Source organism: Zalophus californianus, chromosome 1, assembly GCF_009762305.2.
Source record: "Zalophus californianus isolate mZalCal1 chromosome 1, mZalCal1.pri.v2, whole genome shotgun sequence".
Taxonomy (NCBI): domain Eukaryota; kingdom Metazoa; phylum Chordata; class Mammalia; order Carnivora; family Otariidae; genus Zalophus; species Zalophus californianus.
The window spans coordinates 6,408,479-6,428,388 of record NC_045595.1 but is presented as its reverse complement, the minus strand read 5'-3'; the positions used below and the strand labels follow the sequence as shown (position 1 = coordinate 6,428,388).

General features: G+C 49.0%; 1 protein-coding gene across 4 annotated transcripts in view; it reads right to left on the bottom strand.

Moving 5' to 3' along the window:
• Positions 1-8,322: 8,322 nt before the first annotated feature.
• Positions 8,323-19,910, bottom strand: part of INSR (insulin receptor) — a 124,224-nt gene continuing 112,636 nt past the window's right edge. Inside the window, exons 15-22 of one of the 4 annotated variants that reach the window (XM_027582997.2) lie at positions 19,198-19,297; positions 17,844-17,911; positions 15,165-15,409; positions 14,036-14,146; positions 13,791-13,950; positions 12,080-12,209; positions 11,634-11,768; positions 8,323-9,631 (exon numbers count right to left, since the gene is read on the bottom strand). In XM_027582997.2, coding sequence (XP_027438798.1) covers positions 9,277-9,631; positions 11,634-11,768; positions 12,080-12,209; positions 13,791-13,950; positions 14,036-14,146; positions 15,165-15,409; positions 17,844-17,911; positions 19,198-19,297 — 1,304 coding nt within the window. In that variant the 3' untranslated portion in view covers positions 8,323-9,276. Of the gene's footprint in view, positions 9,632-11,633; positions 11,769-12,079; positions 12,210-13,790; positions 13,951-14,035; positions 14,147-15,164; positions 15,410-17,843; positions 17,912-19,197; positions 19,301-19,910 lie in introns of all 4 variants that reach the window. The other 3 variants (XM_027582996.2, XM_027583000.2, XM_027582998.2) reach the window with 3 other exon arrangements.

Genomic DNA, 19,910 nt, shown 5'->3' with positions numbered 1-19,910 from the left:
GACCTCAGCCGCAGCAACTTCTTCCTAGAAACATCGCCAAAGGCACGGGAAGCCAGGGCAAAAATGAACTATTGGGATTTCATCAAGATAAAAAGCTTTTGCACAGCAAAAGGAACAGTCCACAAAACCAAAAGACAACCGACAAAATGGGAGAAAATATTTGCAAATGACATATCAGATAAAGGGCTAGTATCCAAAACCTATAAAGAACTTATCAAACTCAACACCCAAAGAACAAATAATCCAATCAAGAAATGGGCAGAAGACATGAACAGACATTTTTCCAAAGAAGACATCCAAATGGCCAAGAGGCACATGAAAAAGTGCTCAACATCGCTCGGCATCAGGGAAATCCAAATCAAAACCTCCATGAGATACCACCTCACACCCGTCAGAATGGCTAAAATTAACAAGTCAGGGAACGACAGATGTTGGCGGGGATGTGGAGAAAGGGGAACCCTCCTACACTGTTGGTGGGAATGCAAGCTGGTGCAACCCCCCTGGAAAACAGTATGGAGGTTCCGCAAACAGTTGAAATTAGAGCTACCATTCGATCCAGCAATTGCACTTCTGGGTATTTACCCCAAAGATACAAATGTAGGGACCCGAAGGGGTACGTGCACCCCAATGTTTATAGCAGCAATGTCCACAATAACCAAACTGTGGAAAGAGCCACGATGTCCATCGACAGATGAATGGATAAAGAAGAGGTGGTATATATACACAATGGAATATTATGCAGCCATCTAAAGGAATGAGATCTTGCCATTTGCAACGACGTGGATGGAACTGGAGGGTGTTATGCTTAGTGAAATAAGTCAATCAGAGAAAGACATGTATCATATGACCTCACTGATATGAGGAATTCTTAATCTCAGGAACAAACTGAGTGTTACTGGAGTGGTCGGGGGTGGGACGGATGGGGTGGCTGGGTGATATATATTGGGGAGGGTATGTGCTACGGTGAGCGCTGTGAATTGTGCAAGACTGTTGAATCACAGATCTGTACTTCTGAAACAAATAATGCAACATATTTTAAGAAAAAAGAAAAAGAAGAAGATAGCAGGAGAAGAAGAATGAAGGGGAATAAGTCAGAGGGGGAGACGAACGATGAGAGATGATGGACTCTGAAAACAAACTGAGGGTTCTAGAGGGTAGGAGAGTAGGGGGATGGGTTAGCCTGGTGATGGGTATTAAAGAGGGCACATTCTGCATGGAGCACTGGGTGTTATGAACAAATAATGAATCATGGAACACTACGTCAAAAACAAATGATGTAATATATGGTGATTAACATAACAATAAAAAAATAAAAAAAAAGAAACCTCACAAGGGGGGGCATCTGACTCTTGGTTTCAGCTCAGGTCATGGTCTCATGATCTTGAGATCAAGCCCCACATCCAGCTGTGCACTCAGCATGGAGTCTGCTTCAGATTCTCTCTCCCTCCCACTCACCCTCTCTTTCTCTTTTCCTCTCTCTCTCTCAAATAAATAAATAAAATCTTTAAAAAAGAAAAGAAACCTCAGCTCCTTGTTTCTCCTTAATGCTGGAATGCCAAATGTACCTGTAGGTCCATCAACCAGAGCACAGTGAAACAAAGCAACTTGCTGTGTGACCTTTGAGAGTTCACTGTCCTCTCTGATTCATTTTCTAACGCTGTCAATGAGAGCCTCCCTAAGGTCCTAACAACTGTGGTGTGGTAGATTGGGTTCCCTAAGGGAAAAACTCTGAGATCTGTTAGCCTGCCATCATCAGACAGATGAGTGAAACCATCCTGAATCATCCAGTCCAGCCAAGCCATTGGCTGACCCAAGAGGTTAGACACAGAAGCCTGGATTTAAGTAAGTGCTGGCCTGGCTTATGGAATGGTGAGAAGTAACAGCTGTTTGTTGTTTTAAGCCACTAAGCACTGGAGTGTTTGTTAACAGCAACAAATAGAGATAAGGGTTTAGTTTATTTACATGGGGGAGTTTTATCAGGGGTAACTGGGGATCAGCATCCATAAGGGAGGGAAGTGGGTCTGAGCAGAGGGGAAAATCACACTGCAGTGCATCTGCAACCAAAACCTTCCCTGATCCCACAGGGAGCACTCTAACTGTGGTGGTTCTTCAGAGTTGTCCCACATTGCAGTGGCTTAGTAGGGCTGCTGTACTGAAGGACAACGGACTGGGGGCCTTAAACAACAGAAATGTATTCTCCCACAGTTCTGGGGCTGGAAGTCCAAGATCAAGGTGTCAGCAGGGTTGGTTCCTTCTGAGGTTGTGAGGGAGAATCTGTCCCTTGCTTCTCTTCAAGGTCCTGGTGGTTCCCTGGAAATCTTCGGCTCCTTGTCCACACCTTAGCTTGTAGGTGTGTTGTCCCAGTTTCTGCCTTTGTCTTCACATGGCATTCTCCCTGTGTGCCTGTGTCCAACTTTCCCCTTTTATAAGGACACCGGTCATATCAGATCAGGGGCCCATCCTACTCCAGCATGACTTCACCCTAACTAATTCCATCTACAGTGACCTTATTTCCAAGGAAAGTCGCATTCTGAGATACTGGAGGTTAGGATTTGAACAGTATCTTTTTTTAGAGGGTTGGGGGGAGACACAAACCCTTAACAGGCACAGGGGCCAGAGCTTCGTACCCCACACAAACCAGTCATCAGATGTGGCTGCCCTAAGGAAGGGAGCATAACTGTGGACAAAGTAGCTCCCTTAAACCTAGGAGAGTGCTGGCAGAGGGACTCCACTGTGAGCCCCCAGCAGACAACAGCCCCTGACAGCTGGAAGAGTGAGCATCTGGGTTCTGAAGAGGTGTTCCAAATGGTGTACTACAGTGTCAACTACAGTGAATCCACCACAGCAACCACAGTGGTGTACTTGCCACAGCACCCACTACACCTACCACAGTGATAGATCTACCCACTAGATCTACCACAGCATCTACTGCAGTGGCAACCTGTGGTTCTGATTACAACAAGGGCTCCTAGAGGTGCTTGAGGTGTGAGACTCTGGGTGAGTCACCTTGAGGGCACAAACTCAGGCAGCACAGTCAGCCTTATGGGGTTGAAACCATGCCCCAAGAGGTGGGTCAGCAGCATCCAAGAAGGTTAGAGACCAAGAGCCGGAAAACATGAACCTCATCACACATAGTCTCGACCACCCGCTAACCATGTCAGCCCTGTTAAGAGTATCACATCCCTCTTCTGTGGAGTACTTGGGAGATACCAAAGCTTTCATGTGCTTCCTCCCACTTGTGCACTGTGCTGGTGACAACTGTCTCATCTATGGTCATGCAGAGTCAGGGCCAGAGCTTGTACTTGTGGCTCCTAACCCTGAGCACTTCAACCACCCACATCCCCACTTCAACCCAGAGCCCAGCCAGAGCTCCTCCTCTGGTTGCAAAACTGTGGCCTATAAAGCCCAGCCAAAGACCATGCTTCCTCAGCCTTCCCAGGTTCTCACCAAAGGCCAGGAGTCTTGGATGGATGGACAGATGGGTGAACAGACAGGTAAGTGGCCGAATGGATGAACAGGTGGGTGAATAAACGGATGGATAGGCAGATGGGTATACAAACAGATGGATGGTTGAATGAATGGATGGATGGAGAGAGGGAAGGAAGAAAGAAGGAAGGAAGGAAGGAAGGAAGGAAGGAAGGAAGGAAGGAAGGAAGGAAGGAAGGAAGGAAGGGAGGGAGGGAGGGAGGGAGGGAGGGAGGGAGGGAGGGAGGGAGGGAGGAAAGGAGGGATGGGAGGAAGGAGAGGCAGAAGGATGGCTTGACAGATGGATGGTTCGGCAAACATGGGCAGACCAATGGACAGAAAAATGGACAGATGAATGGGTGAATGGATGGGTAAATGGGTGGATGAGTGGATAGATGGATAGATGGATGGATAGATGAGACTGTGACCAGAAGACCCACCCAGCCAACACACAGAACTGTGAGAAATAAATTCTTGCTGTTTTAAGCCACAAAGTCTTGAGGATGTTTGCTACACAGCAACAACTAACATATGAAGTTATGTGACTCATTCAAAGTCACACAGGGAGCTGAAGGCAGGAAGTCTAACTCCTTACCCACTACATTCTGTGTATAGCTCATGCAAGGCTGTTCAAAATCCTCTTCCAATCTGTAGTCCCCCACTGACCACCCACCTTGGGGTCAGGTCCATGCTGCCAGGATAACATTAAAAGTATTCAATATGTAAGTCTTCAGCATGGTGGAATGGAGTAAGATCCTGGAGATTCCCCCATATTCCTGGAGTGAACCTCTCAGTGCTTGCATCATGGGAGGGTCTGGGGTCTTTGGGGTAGCAGTTACTTACCAACTGGTATGGAAATAGTTCAATATTTAAACCACCAGTTAAACTGTACAGGTATGTACCAGCAGATCATCAGCCCTGATTTAAACAATATTTAATCTCCTGCTTCGTTTTTCTGAAGAACCCATAGGTTTGTTCCTTCTTAAAACAGATCCTCACAACTTCCAGATTTCCCTTAACACAGCCCACCCCATAGCCACAATCCCCCACAGGTCACAGGTCCTTACTCAAACACCACACAAAAACAAGACTATTCTCAGATAATTTATTCAGAATTTTCATATAAACAGGTAATTATCCCATATTTTACATGCAGAGCAATTTCAATATTCAAAAAAAAAAAGGCATATTCTGTACATGGCACTACTTGGCTCTTGTAGGAAAACATTGAAAAAATAATTGAGCTTTTGGTGGGTTTTGTGTTTCTGAGTTGTTTTCTACATAAGCCGAGGCCCATTTGATCCTGTGCCTGCTGAAAGCAGATGGGAAGTTTCTGCTGCTGACAGGCAGGGCCGAGACCGCCCCCAGGCACACAAAGTAGAAAGACTAAACAAGTCATTCCTGAATGTGTGCATAGACACACACTCATCTTGGAAGTTGTTCCTTCCTTCCCAAGGGGACCAAGAGCCTCAGATTCGTGATCTGGTTTTTAACAAGGACTTTTAGGGCCCATATCCAAATAAGAATTTAGCTGGAGGTTGGTTCTGGCCCTGACTGGTATAGGCGACCATGAGCTCAAAAAGTCAATGTTTCCCTCTGCTTCTGGGGGACCCCCCAAGGAAACATTCACCTTCAGTTGTAGCCCCTGAAAGTCCATCACATTCTTTCAAACACATGAACAAATCAGCATTTGTTCTTTCCATCGAAATCAATATTCTAAAGAACATTCTGGAAGGCTTTCTGAAGGGACACCATTCTATGTGCACCATTTATATACAATCAGCATTTCCCTGTTCCCTACCCCCAACAAAACCATAATTTCTGAAGAGCCTGAGGTGTCAAGGACTCGCCAAGTGGTATCCAGAAGACATTGAACACCAAACTTCCAGTCACCATGAAGTAGAAAAATGACTGTCCCTGGGACTACAACACATCCATCACCTACCCAGATGACTAGCATGGGCCATGCTCTGATGGCAATGCTGCTCACTGCCCACTGTTTTGACAGCTACAAATGAACACCTCCCAACCCAACAAGCACATTTTATGGCAGATTGTCTGCTCTGTGGGAGATTTTGGAAGATTTGTCCATCAATTGGCAGCAGTCTCCAACAGTCACAGGATTGTATGTGCAGACACTTGCATCGTTTCCCACACTTTCTCTGTTGTGCTCAACATCTCTCCAAGAGAACCAGCAGCATCTCTCCCTACTAGCTTGAAATAACAGGAAAGCACCAAGGATAGCTCCCAGAATACAGACATTTCCAGAAGTGTGTTTGACATCACTGGTCCTGGGAGAAAGTAATGTGCTCGCTATTCCCCTCCCGGAAGAAGAAACTACTATGTGGATTAGGCCACATTAATAAAAAGGGTTTTAATAATAATGAGACATCTTTAAAAGCAAACAACTAAAAGTGTCAACCTAAGCTGGCTTTGTTGCTTTTTTTATAGCCCATCACTACAAGCCCCCCAGTATAGCCCATCACTATAAACCCCCTCCCCAGGGCAACCATGACTTTCTAGGACCAAAGTTGCTATAGTCAACTTTATGTGATGAAAAAGGCTTGTGACCCAACAGCTGCTTGCTCTTCTTACCACAGTAGCAGAGACAACTGAAGTCAATAGGTGAAATCCCATTTGTGCAGGTGGGCCCAGCACTCCACTGTACCTCTCCAGGGTAAGCACAGAAAGATGAGCCCGCAGGGGCAGTGTCTAAAAGTATAAGGGCAGTGAGGTTTGGTGAGTATGACAACAGCCCTGCTGGCCCTTCCCAGACTTACAAATGGGTTCTCAAAGCCCCACAAGTTCAAACAGTTATCAGTCTGAGGTCAACCAGACAAAGGGGTCCAAGGTTTTGTTGCTAAAAAATACACTCAGCATGCTGGTGTGTTTTGGATTGGAATTTTTCAACAGTCCCCCTTTCCACTTGGAGAATAGAAATGCTACATCGGGTGTTTGCATGTGAGGTGCCCACAAGTGCAATTCGTTTCACTCCCAAAAACCATCTGGGCTTAAAAGGAGTAGGGAACAGGCCATGGAGAGCCAAGGCACCTCGATGCTCACTTCAGGGGGCTGCAGTGGGACAGCGGGGATGCTGGCTTTGCCCCCAGCAGGAGAGGGAGTAGCCTCTCCCCACCAAAAGAAGGTAGCTCAGGCCTGGGCACTCCACACATCAGATACATCACGACGGCCTGAAATTTAGTTCATGTCTGGGAGCATGGTGGCAATGGATGGAGGATCAAAACAAAGTGGAGGGGGATTGAATTCAGAGAAGATTATCAGCCAGAAAAAGGATCCATGCTCACACGAAAGCCACACTTTATCCCAACTCCCTCCCTCAAAATTCTTACTGGTCCCTGGCATTTGGAATCAGCTGATACAGATTTTCCCTGATTCAGATTGGATCCAGGCAGAATTCTGAAGTCTCAAAGATGTCCATTATTGAACCACATCCTAATGATACACTGAGGTAGACTGTGCTGGAAAAAAAAAAAAATCATTACCCCACATTCACCTGTTTATTTTTCTTTGATAAAAATTTACATGCACTCCATTTTTTACGAAAGTGATTTTTACAGTGATTTTTATATATTAAAATAAATAATTTTCCCCTAATATAAGAAAACCTTTCTGAATTAGAAAAATGTGAAAATTGTTGCTAGTGTCGTATATGGCCACTACAAATTTACTATGAAAAGAACAAAATACCTAGATCTATGTGTTCTTAATTTACGTACAGACCCTCTTATATGTACAAAATAAATTTGGTGAAAATAATTTCTGTACGCTTGTTCCTTGTACCCAATCATTGAGGCTCCCCAGAAATATTTCATGTGCTGTAATTTCTCAAATCATATAAATAAGATAGTAATAGGCAATTGGGATTTGTGTCTACCTGTGTTCTTAACCAAGAATTGAGAAGGTTCAGAGGTCGCCATTATCTCTATCCTGTTCTTAAGCCCACAACTTTTAAGAGGAGAAGGAAGCAATCAAAAACTCATGAGAAAATGCTCTCAGGGATAACCCGTGGGTGATGATTTTGATGAACTGAAGTAATGAGTTCACCATGTTCTTTATTTGAGCAGCTGTGATTTTTTTCCCCAAAGGGAAGAAACTGGATTCACGCCCATTCAGAAGTTCTTGGTGGCGTGAAGGTCCTTAGCGGTTTCTCCTCCAGACTCTTACTTTCTTGGGGACTGCAACATCATAAGCACCTGAGAGTTCTGCTCAGGCCCCACACCTGGCCCAGCTGAGGTCACTGGGCACAGAGCAGCTTCTGGGAGGTCAACTCTGAGGACAGTTGGATGCCCTGAGGGTGGAAGGGACCGACAGGTGCATCTCGCTTCATATTGCTTAGTGTTCTCAAAGTCCATCTGGGCTGTCGCCCTTTGGGGTCTGATTCTGTTGTGGTATGTGCACACCCAATTGAGGAAGCGTGCGAGGTACACACAAGTAACCAACAGATCCAAGAGCCACAAGTGTGTCTGAAGGTGGGACTCAGCTCCAGGTGGCTATCAGCTTCCCCAAGCAGAAACCAAACCATCCACCAAACCCAATTGCCCACACCCTCAGCGTGGCCTCATCATGTCCAAAAGGGTCAGCAGCTAATGTGGCTTTATTCCCAGAAAAGTGGATGCCTTTAAGACCAAACAAATCAGCGACTGGTGCCTCACTCCCCCTCTGCACACAGGCAGACCAACCCACAAGCCCTCCCCCAACCCCGGGAAACAATTAATAACTTATGAGGCTGACGTTGGAGAGTTTTAAAAAAATTAAATATGTCACAAATATATTCTCAAAACTCTTAATCATCTCAGTTCTTTTTTTTTTTTCTTCTTCTTCTTTTTATCTTTTTTCTGTCCTAGCTTTGTTTGGTCTTGAAAAGATCCACTATCACTCCAAACTACTCCCTTGGCTCCTGGAAAACATTTTTCACCAAAGTTAAGGGAGAAAAGACTCCTGAGACTAGGCTTGGGGCAGAAGAATCCGTGGAGGGCACAGTCTCCCAGTAAATAAGAAGGAAGGAGATGGAAGGATCAGGAGCTCAGGAAGAGCAGAACCTTCATGAGCCGACCCCCAAAGCGTCAACTCGGCACGAACGCTTTGCGCGCGCACGCACACACACAAACTGACCAGCCCTGTCTACCCTGGACATACACACACACACACACACACACACACACACACACACACACGCGGACACACGTGAGCCACACGCTGAGACTGCAGATCCTTATCAAAAGTATAAAAGCAGCAGCTATTGGTCAATTTGAGGAACTGATTTTGTGAAGAAAAAAAAATCCTTCAGCCTGGATGAGAAAAAAAACCTTCCTGAAGCCCACTCCGGAAAGCCTGAAATTCTACTGGAACAGGGTTGTGTTTTTGTTTTCGTTTTGTTTTTTTCTTTCTTTCAAACTTTTGTTCCACAAACAAGTTTTATGCTTTATACTGTAGCTCAGACACCAGGAAGGAAAAAAAAGAAGATCTGTAAAAACAGGTGCTTGCTCTCAATCTACTGGAAAAAAAAAAAAACAAAACAGTAACATCCTGGCTTAAAACCGCAGTTGCCTACAAGGACAGCAGCTGAGGAAACCCCTTCTCCTCTAGGGTCACAGTTCAATTCTCTGACAGCTCGTCAAATTGGCAATCAGATACACGTGTTTTTAAGTCATAGATGAACATCAATGGATAGTAATGATCTCTGAGCTCCGTTTGACACTGTGGCAGATTCATAGCAGAATCCTGAGTTTTCTGGAGGCCTTCAAACCAGAGGAAAGTGAAGATGGGAACCCCTCCCCAAAACAGGCGCTGTTAGGAAGGATTTGACCTCGGCAGAGTCAGAATCCGTCCGTTTTTCTTGCCCCCGTTCATGTGGGTGTAGGGGATGTGCTCCTCGTAGTTCCGTTTTAGGCCCAGCGAGGACCCTCCATCCCGGCCCCCGGCCTCCTCCCTCTGAGAGTGTGAGGCCCGATCCAGGGGGACACTCTCCATGTCCTCGAACTCCATCTCCAGCTCCTCGCTCTCAGGCGCCTTGTTCTCCTCGCTGTGGAAGAAGGAAACTTCTGGAAAGCTGGGGTGCAGGTCGTCCTTGAGCAGTTCGACGATCTCTAGGAAGGTGGGCCGCATCTTGGGATTGAACTGCCAGCACATACGCATCAGGTCGGTGCTGCAGGACAGAGGGACACGTCAGGAATGGGTCCGGGGGCAACCAGCCGAGCAGTTCCCAACCAGCCCCCTCCCCTGCGGCCCACACCCACGATGACAAGTGCCAATTTCAGACAGCGGCCACCAGCATGGGCAACGGTCAAGACAGAAATGGGATTTCTACCGGTGCTTAAAAAAAAAAAAATGGTTTTGGAAAGAGAGCCAAAGGGGCTGCCTCATTCCCAGCCCAGATCAAGAAGGGCCCCTCTTGATGCACCTACATGCTGGACAAGGTTGATCATTTTATACATTCCTGATTTTTTTTTCCTCCCATTTGGTGCATTTCATAAAGTTTAATTCCTACTGGGGCTGCCTGAAAGGCTTCCCTGTGCCAAGGAGCAATCTTTCTAGGGTCAAAGATCCTTCAGGGTTGAGATGCTTGAGGCCTGATGGGGCAGCTGAGTGGACTGAACCTAGAGGGCCAGCTCTGAGCAGACATCCTGCAGGCCTAGCGCTCACGCTCTCCAAGGTGGTAGCAGGGGGTTACAACCCGACTCAGCCAAGAGCACACGGTACAGATGCTGAGGGCTTGGGGTTTCTATTTTACTTCTTCCTCTCCCCGCTGTAGCCCCCTGAAGTGTCTTTGTAAATAAAGTCTTATGGGCATACAACCACACCCCTTCACTTATGCACTGTTCATGGCTGCCTTCAGTCTACGCAACAAAGTTGAGTAGCCGCAACAGAGAGCCAGAGGGCCCACAAAGCTCAAAATATTTATAATACAGCCCTTTATAGAAAGTGTGTGGCCCTCTGCCCTAGGGCCTACCTAATTTCCCTGGTCCTGGAACTGTACAGCAAGCGGCTAATGGCCAGGAAAGGGCTCTCATGAAGCAACATTCAGAAATACTTTGCTCAGAGTTTTTAAGTAACTCTGCTTCATACTCTTTTTCATATGCGGTCCCTTCCAATTGGGTTTTCTAAACAAACAGTCTTATTCTTTGGGGGATGAAGCCTCAAATTGGCCTTTCCCCCTGGATTTTTCAGGAGGGCAAACTTTTTTCTTAAGAAACACTAATAAAGGACTTTATATGTAAACAATCTCATGGCAGAAAGGAAACACCCCAGAACACAGAGAAAATGCAGTTCGCACACAACTCTCCTTCAGATCCAACCTCTTATTTTTCTATCTAAAGATATTTGGTAATGTAATATATACACACTTTTTATATTTAATATTTTAACATAGGTTTATCCACCAAGTTATAAAATATTTTATAAGCATCATTTAAAATTTCAATTGCTATGTCATTTTATTTTTTATTTTTTAATAGTTTTTTTTAAAGATTTTATTTATTAATTTGAGAGAGAGAGCACGAGCAAACAAGAGAGAGAGCATGAGCTGGGGGAGGGGCATGGGGGAGAGAGGCAGGTTCCGTGCTGAGCAGGGAGCCCAATGGCGGCACTCGATCCCAGGACCCCAGGATCACGATCTGAGTCGAAGGCAGACGCTTAACTGACTGAGCCACCCAGGCGCGCCCCTATTTTTTTTCTATGACCAAAATTTACAACAAAAATTGGGGGAGCGGGGAGATAGGTAACACATATCCCTGACCAAAAAGTAATTTTAATGTTTCTGCTTCTGATTTCTTTTTTTCCCAATTCTGTTGAGATATAACGGACATGTCAGATTGTATTCATTCCCTGACAAAATGTTAAGTATATAAAGAACCGACAGTTAAACACACATATCCCACCCCAGCTACCCAGTTTCCTTCTCCCGTGGTGAGCACTGCTGTAGGGTTTTTCTACAACCTTCCACAGACATGATACGCAAGAAAGCATATGTGTAAAGACCCGGCGTGCAAACACAAGCATATACGTAGATATGGTGTGCAAAAAAAGTGTCCATGCGAAGACACAACATGCAAACACAAGCACACATATGTAGACATACGACACGCAAACCAAAGGGCAGTGCCTTTTTGATGAAGAGCCCACACACCACCTGGGCTTTCTACACTTACACTCTCTCTGGACAATTGTCGGGTTGATCCAGATACCCTCCATCCATGACAAATTTCAACACCTGTTCATTAGACAGACCTTGGTAAGGCTGTTCTGCCAAGCTGGTGATTTCCCAAAGGACCACGCCGAAGGACCTGCCAATGACAGTTGAAAGTAGTAACAAAGAAGCCATAAAAATACACACATGCGCACATACACGCACCCCTCCTTGGTTTACTAGAACGTGGTTGGCCAGTTCATTAAACAATTCATGCTGCGTTCAGAAATGCCTAGATGAGTCTCAATCGGAATGTAAGTAGCCATGCAAGGGTCCTCCCCTTCACTTTCTTGATCAAGGGGCTGTGAGGATGGCAGGTTTTAACTGGCCCCCTCTTGCTGGTCACACTAATGGAACGCCCTGGGATTCGAGCCCAGCACTCTGTCCACCAATCCACGCACCACTCACCACATGTCAGAAGAAGTGGTAAAGACCCCGTCCTTCAGGGATTCCGGTGCCATCCACCGCACGGGGAGCAGACCCTTGCCTCCTTTCCGGTAGTAATCCGTTTCATAGATGTCTCTGGTCATCCCAAAGTCTGACAACAAAGGGTTCACATGGTCTTAACCTTCAGCCTACAGTCCAGCTGTCTCCATCTTGCCCCACCTTGCCTTGTAGAGCCCTCAGATGGCCTCAACTGCCCCAGGTGTGTGCTCACCTTGGTGGTGGCCAAATCCCATGAGGATGGATTCTGAGGGTACTCACAGGGATGTGGAGGGAAAGGATGGGCTACCATGTAAACGGAAGAAAAAGGCAGCACCAAGTGGCAAAGAAGTGACGTGCCAGCCCACAACCTGGGAATCCCATTCTCAGCAACACTTCCTTCCCACCCATGACCTTGCAGGTGTCCCCAACCAAAGAGTTGAGTCTTTGCAGCCAACCTACTCTTCTCCAGTAGGTATGGCCTCACCGCTACCCAGATGTCCAGCTCAAAACCCAGGGGCGGGTCCCCTTTTGACCACACCCCTTTCCTCATACCCAAATCTAAGACAGCGGCGAATCCTGCCCGCTCTCTTTCCACATCCTGCTCTAACCCAACTCTTCCTCTCCTTCACTCCAGCCCCACCGCCATCTCTCACCTGCAGAACCTTCCCTCCATCCTGACTCTGACAGCCCATTGCCCAAGAGAAGCTATATAAATAGGATTACATTATATCTTGCTTCCCATGGCTAATGGAGGATAGGGTCTTTGTTGGATTAATAATGGGATGACATCACTTCTGGCTTCCCTTGCTGATAATGTCATTTGGGATCATAAATAGAATCACGTTACTTCTAGCTTCGCGCTGGCTCCTTAGGATAACAGCTAGATGACGTATTGACTAGTAAGATCCTTCCAGGTCTGGCTTCCGCCTCTCTCTCTCTAACCTCACATCTCATGCTGCTCTGCTCCCCTCCCTGTTCCTTCTATTCACCCCACATCAGCCATGCTTCCAGCCTCAGGCCTTTGCATATGCTGGAACGCCCCCTGGGATGCTGTCATTCATTCAGGTCAACTCATCCTGCAAATTTTGGCCAAAAGCCTGCCTCCCTGTAGAGAAAGGCCTCTCTCCTCTCTACCATGGAACTCTTTCCTTCAGGGCTCTTTCCCCAGTCTTCCTTCTCTTGTTCATACAAGCACTATTTTACTGTCCGCCTTTCAATAGCCCTGGCCAGTAGAACTTGCCGTGATCATGAACACAGTCTACGCCACACTACCCAATATGGCAGCCACCAGGCTCAAGGGGGCAACTGCTCACTTGCAATGTGGCCAGTGCAGCCAAGGGAATACATTTTTAATTCTCGTTAATTTAAGTTAACTTGAATGTAAATGGCCGCTACTACGGTGGGTGATGCAGATGAAGACCGCATGCTGCATGAGGGCAGGAAAATCATGGTGACTTATCCATCATCAGTCACATCTATCAGCTCCTCGTGCGATGGCTTCTGCCAACAGGGAACACCGCTGTCATCCAGAGCAGGAAATAAGCAAGCTCACGAGCAAATGCAATTAAATTACAGTCTGAGGACTGGGCCCTCTTCGCACTATTGGCAAAGACTCAACCACTCAGGGCAGACAACTCCTTCTGCAATCAAACTGGGCCAGGCCACACATTTCCAAGCAGAAGGCCAGACGCACCTCCAATTTTGACAGTGAAATCGTGGGCGACCATGCAGTTTCGGGCTGCGAGATCCCGGTGCACAAACTTCTTGGCATTCAGGTAGGCCATCCCATCGGCGATCTCTGCCGCCATCTGAATCATCTCTTGCAGGGTAGGGGGAGGGCGGCCGGGGTTATTCTAAAGTCGAAACGGGGTTGCGTTGAGGGACCCGGGTGCCCCCAGCTGGGAGCGGGTGCCCGCCAGGTCCCCAGAGCCAGCTCACCTCAGCCTCCGGCCGCAGGGAGCGGAGGTAGCTCTTCAGGTCACCGTGAGCCATCAGCTCCATCACCACCAGCGTTGGCTGGCCTTTGGACACCACCCCCAGGAGGCGGACCTGCAGAGCAAGCACGGAGCGATCTTGGGTGAGGGTCGGGGAGAGGGTTTCCATCACCAAGGTCTCCCCGTCTGATGTCTGCGTCACACACAGCACCCTGTATGGGGAGCCCTGGTCTGTCTATCTCAAATGCCAGGGTCAATGCCTTGGGGGGACAGGGGGATCGGGGGAGGGAAGGAGAATTCAGGAGTCACAGTCTGGTGGGGTGGGGGAGCCGAGTTTCATGCCCCCACACAGCAACACTCCAAGGCAGACACTTGGGAGATCTCCTCGGGGGCCCTGAGCACATAAGGCACATTCCCACCTCCAGGGCTTTGCACTTGCTGTTCCCTCTGCCAGACCCTCTGTTCCCTGCCACGTCCACAAAGCTCAGTCCCTCCATCCTTACGACACCTTCCCCACTCCCAAATGCCCAGCCCCCTGACTCTGCTCTCTTGTTCCATCCTGCCACAGCATCGGCTCCTAACATCCTCCATGAGGAACTTATTGGGTTTAGGGTCTGTCTCACGGCTGTCCTGGAAGCTCCGTAAGAGGGCAGGAATCTGCTGCATCGAAGAGATGAGACTGGGGCTCAGCACAGAGCAGATCCCCTCAGCCACGCATGGCAGGGAAGAAACGACACAAGGCTCAAGGAGAAGCTGTGGGGCCACATGGAAGCAGCAGCCTGGGAAGAGTCTGGGCTGACTCAGGGCGGGGGCAGGGATGGGGCGAACCAACCATCACGTGTTTCAGGGTTACAAAGGGGCCAGGAAGAGGGAAGAGACAAAAGATTCTGGAAAGCAAGGGAAAGAGTCCGGCTCCGTGCAAGGCGGGGGGAGGACAGGATTCGAGAAGGGAGAAGGGATGGAGCCTCCCCCACACCTTTAGGGTGCTTAGCAGAGCGGGGGACAGACCGGGGGTCCACACCTAGAGTCCTCCTGCTTCGTGCGGGAGGAGGAGGAAGGACAGAGGAGGGAGGAACAGGGGAGCAGGCACGAAAGGACACCTCTGTCCGCTTCGGGGCAAATGCAGGACTCACCACATGATGACAGGTGAAGCCCTTCATGACTGAGGCCTCGTTGAGAAACTCGATCCTCTCCCGCAGACTGGCCGACTCGTTGACTGTCTTCACCGCCACGCGGGTCTCCGCCTCGCCCTTGACGATGTCCCTGGCGTTGCCTTCGTACACCATGCCGAAGGAGCCCTGCCCCAGCTCACGCAGGAGCGTGATCTTCTCCCGAGGCACCTCCCACTCATCCGGCACATACACAGAACATGGAAAGACTACTCCTCATTTATCTACACAGCGTCCTTGGTGGACCCCCGGGGGGGACCCCCAGCCACCTCCCACCGGGGCCCCCCCACTGGCGAATGTTCATTAAGGGACTTCTGTGGTCCAGGACTTGTGCCAGGCACCGGGCACAGAGCCAAGAACAGGACAGGTGTGGGTCCCTGTCCTTCATGGAGGGGAGAGCAGAGGCTTGGGAAGGAGCCACCACCAGTCCAGGGTTCTGGCCGGTACGTGCCGAGCTGAGCCTGCCTCCTTGTCCTTTCGGTCTGATTTCAGAGCCCCGCCACCCCACAACGCTACTTCCCATCTGAGGCTGTTGTTTCTGCGAAGTGCCAAGGGGATGGGAGACCAGCCAGCCTGCCAACTGCTGGCCGTACCAGTGAGCCCATCCGAGACCACCCAGCACCAGTTGATCGGCAGGCAGCCTGTAGCCATGTGAATGAGCCCCGGCGAGATTAAAAGATCTGCCTGGCTGAGCAGATCCCAGGTGGCGGACCCACCGAATTGAAATGCTGGTTGTTTCAAGCCACTAACTTTGGGGAGGTTTGTTACACAGCAAACAAATTTGCAGACGAATGCACAAAGGCCTCATAAGAAAAGCCAAAATGGTTCCTGCTTTTCTCCGAAGGGGGGCTCAATTGTGCCCCTCCCCCCAGAATTTATGTTGAAGTCTTAATCCTGGTACCTCAGAATGTAACTTGTATTTAAAGACAGGACCATTCCAGAGGCAATCAAGTTCAAATGAAGTCAGTGGGGGGGCTCTAATCCCATATGACTGGTGTCCTTCTAAGAAGAGGACATTCAGACACAGACACGCACACAAGCCGACCATGTGAGGACCTGGGAGAACACAGTCGGACACAGCCCAAAGAGGGAGGCCTCAGGAGAAACCAACCCTGCTGACACCTTGATCTCAGACTCCCAGCTTCCAGAACCGTGAGGAAATAAAATTCGGTTTCCTAAGCCATCTGGTTCATAGTGTTTGTTACAGGAGCCCCAGCAAACCGATTCGGTCACTAGGGCCTCAGGCAAATGAGCACACACAGATGCTCAATGGGGGTACCCTATCCCCCGGGGCTCCAAGCCTGGATCTTTCCCTGTGCGTTCCCCTTGGCCCAGGCCCTCCCAGCCTTAGAGACCCTTGAGGTCCAATTTCCAGCTTTCACCGGGCACCCCTGTGCCCTCGGCCGTTCCTGCATTCCCAGAAGGAAGCAGGGCGGTAGGGTGCAGAGGCAGCCCTGCACAGCCATCCTGGCCTCACCCCTTACCGTGGGGTCCAGTGGCAGCCCTGAGGTTCAGCTTCCCCACCTCCGAAGTGGGCTAACAATGCCATCCCCAAGCTGGGGGAGGAGGCACCCCCATCCATGTTCACTCCCTCCTGCTCCTGTTCCCTGCACACATTCCCACCTGGAATGCCCACCTCTCCTAGTTTCCCTATTCTGATGCTTTAGCATCTGGGGCCTCAATGACCTTGGAGGGACGGCTCCTCCCAGGGGCAGCCAATCCCTAGAGACAGTAAATGACTTGCCTGTGAGAGCACCTTCTATCTGCAAAACCACCGATCCAGAGCCCGAGCCTTAACCCCTGCCCAGGGGGCCCGATCACCCCAGAGCCAGCCCCTACACCCCAGAACCCAGTGAAATCATTCAAAATAGCGAGTCCTTGGTCTTATCCCGCTGTGCCGTGCCTTCCCAAAGACACCACAATAAAGGTTCTCGTCCACTGTCTCCCACACTCCCCTATCGGACCCGATCAAAACAAATCCTGGGTGTCCCTGAAAACACCACCCCCATATCCCATGGCAGCATCCTGCCAGGCAACAGCGTTCACGCCTTGAAAGTCACTTTTTGGTTTCTGCTGCGTGAAGGGCTTTGGAAACTTGTAACGTGGCAGACGCTTTCTCCTCGGAAGGAGAACCTCATCTGTAGGGGCTGCTCCATGTACAATCAAGGGAAATACAGGCGTCAGTCCACACAGCCTCCTGCGCACCCCACCTTACCCTTCACTCTTGTCTTCCCCGCCCCTTATCCCCAGTGTCTCATTTTGGCTCCTGACCCCCAACCTGGATGGCAAGTCCGTACACGGCCCTCTGGCTCTGACCCTCGGTGCAGTCTCTGGCACAGGTCCCAGGTTCCACCACCAGCCCCCAACAGCTGGGACACCAGATTCTCTGCCAGCCTCCCAGCCCAGCCCACGGGTCCCAGACCAGCTAGATCAGCCCATCCAAACAGGCGCCAGACGGCGGGTGTCTGGCTGCTCTTAGTAATTCGGTCTCTGCAGCAAGGGGCAGGTCTGCGAGCTCACGTGAACCAGAGGGCTCATCTCAGCCTCCCCAGGTGCCAACCCCTGACTTGCACTTGACAGTGACAGCCAGGGACCCCAAAAGGCAGGATTCTGGCCACCCCAGGGTACAGGGATGGTACTCACCATCACTGGCACTGAGGTACTCAGGGTTTGAAGACGCATACAGCGGTCCCAGTGGCCCATCCGGCTGCCTAGAAGAGAAAAAGGCAGACATTCCAGCTTGATATTCTCACGGGGCTCTGGGTCACTCACACGGGGGGTTACAAGCTCCCCAGTGCCAATGACAACCCTTAGCAGCAGCATCCACATGATCCTGGATAGTCTGGGGTGTTAGAAGTAGAAGCCCATCAGACAGCTACTTACGCACATCAACATGGGACCATACACTGTAATTTGTGGCTGTCCGTGTAACACCTACAAGCCACTCGCCCTTTGCTGTTCTCATCCCAGCTCATGAGAGACAACTGCTAAGTTTTCAGGAAATCTGAGAGCAGGTTATTAATACAGCCATCGTCCAAAATTAAATGACATAGGCTTACAATTAAATAAAATGACATTGAAAGCAAAACTCACCACTTCCTAATTATCATATTGCTTCTTACTATCATCAGTGGTATGTCTGTAGCTAGAAATTGGCCACGGTAGGAATATTTACATCATAGAAAGAAACAGGAACGGTACAAACCACGACTTGATCTATTGTTCTGTTTTCTGTCCAGGCTTGAGAAAGTGATGGCAAAAAATGTTAACAATGCAGAATAAGCTTAAAAGTGTGTCATTTCGGGGCGCCTAGGGGGCTCAGTCAGTGAAGCGGCCAACTCTTGATTTCGGCTCAGGTCATGATCTCAGGGTCCTGGGATCAAGCCCCACATCGGGCTCTGTGCTCAGCATGGAGTCGGCTTGGGATTCTCTCTTCCTCTGCCCCACCCCCTGTGCTCTCGCTCTCTCTCTCTCTCTCTCTCTAAAATAAATCAATCTTAAACAAACAAACAAAAAAGGATGTCATCTCTGTGGCCATGATTTGCAAATGGCAAAAAAAAATTTTTTTTGACAAAATGTTCCTGCAGCATCTAAGAGTTACTACATGACTGAGCGAAGTCACTTCTTCGTTGATGAACCTACACGTCTTAGTTCATTTTTACCTTGCTCTTTAATGAAAACAAAGTATCAATCAACACTCAGGTCGAGCCATGCTCATTCATCACTTGCCACCCCAGGTTGGCTGTAGATACAAAGGTTCAGGGGGGAAAAGAAAAATCAACCAAAACATTTGGTGAGAATCAACCAGCTAGGGGGAATTTAGGAGAGAGTGTTACAAATGGTATCATGATCATTACCTGTTAGCTGCGTGCTATTCCCATTCCTTATGTCAGTCAAATTTATAATAAACTTAGCCATAGCTCTCGCTAGATCTAGGCATACTTTCTTTCCTGGAGAGCCAGTCTTTAACCATCTACCAGCACACCACCATACCCACCTCTTTCTCAGGAACAGGTAAATACTTCCAATCACAACACTGAAGAGAAAGACAAAGATGAGGGGGCCGATGATGATTTTTGCAATATTCGACGGGACATCTACTGAAATAGAATAAGAAAATAAATGGTTCACATCAAAATGTGTTCATATCACAAATCACACCTATGCCTGTAATGGTGGGGTACATGCACCTGCCCCTTCTCTTGTTCCCGAGCCTCTCCCCTGGTCTCCCCCGCCCCTCTCTTCCAGCAGTCCCAAAACACTAGCTTGCTCCACGGGGCTGGGCGCCAGGCTCAGAGGCCCTGACCCCCAGACCACTGCCTACCGTCAGCCTCCTCCCACCTGCCCCCCCGGGGCCAGCCTCACAGGCACGCAACCAGGCCGTTGCCCAAGTCCCCACACTTGGAAGGGCCCTGATCCCTAACACTCCACTGTCACCATCTTGAAAGTCTTAATAATTTTTAGGGGCGCCTGTGTGGCTCAGTCGGCTAAACGTCTGCCTTCGGCTCAGGTCACGATCCCTGGGTCCTGGGATCGAGCCCCACATCGGGCTCCCTGCTCAGCAGGAAGCCTGCTTCTCCCTCCCCCTCCGTCCCTCCCCCTCCACTCGTGCTCTCTTGCTCTTTCAAATAAATAAAATCTTAAAAAAGAGTCTTAATAATTTTTAAACAAGGGGACCTGCATTTTCATTTTGCAGGGGGCCCTGCAAAT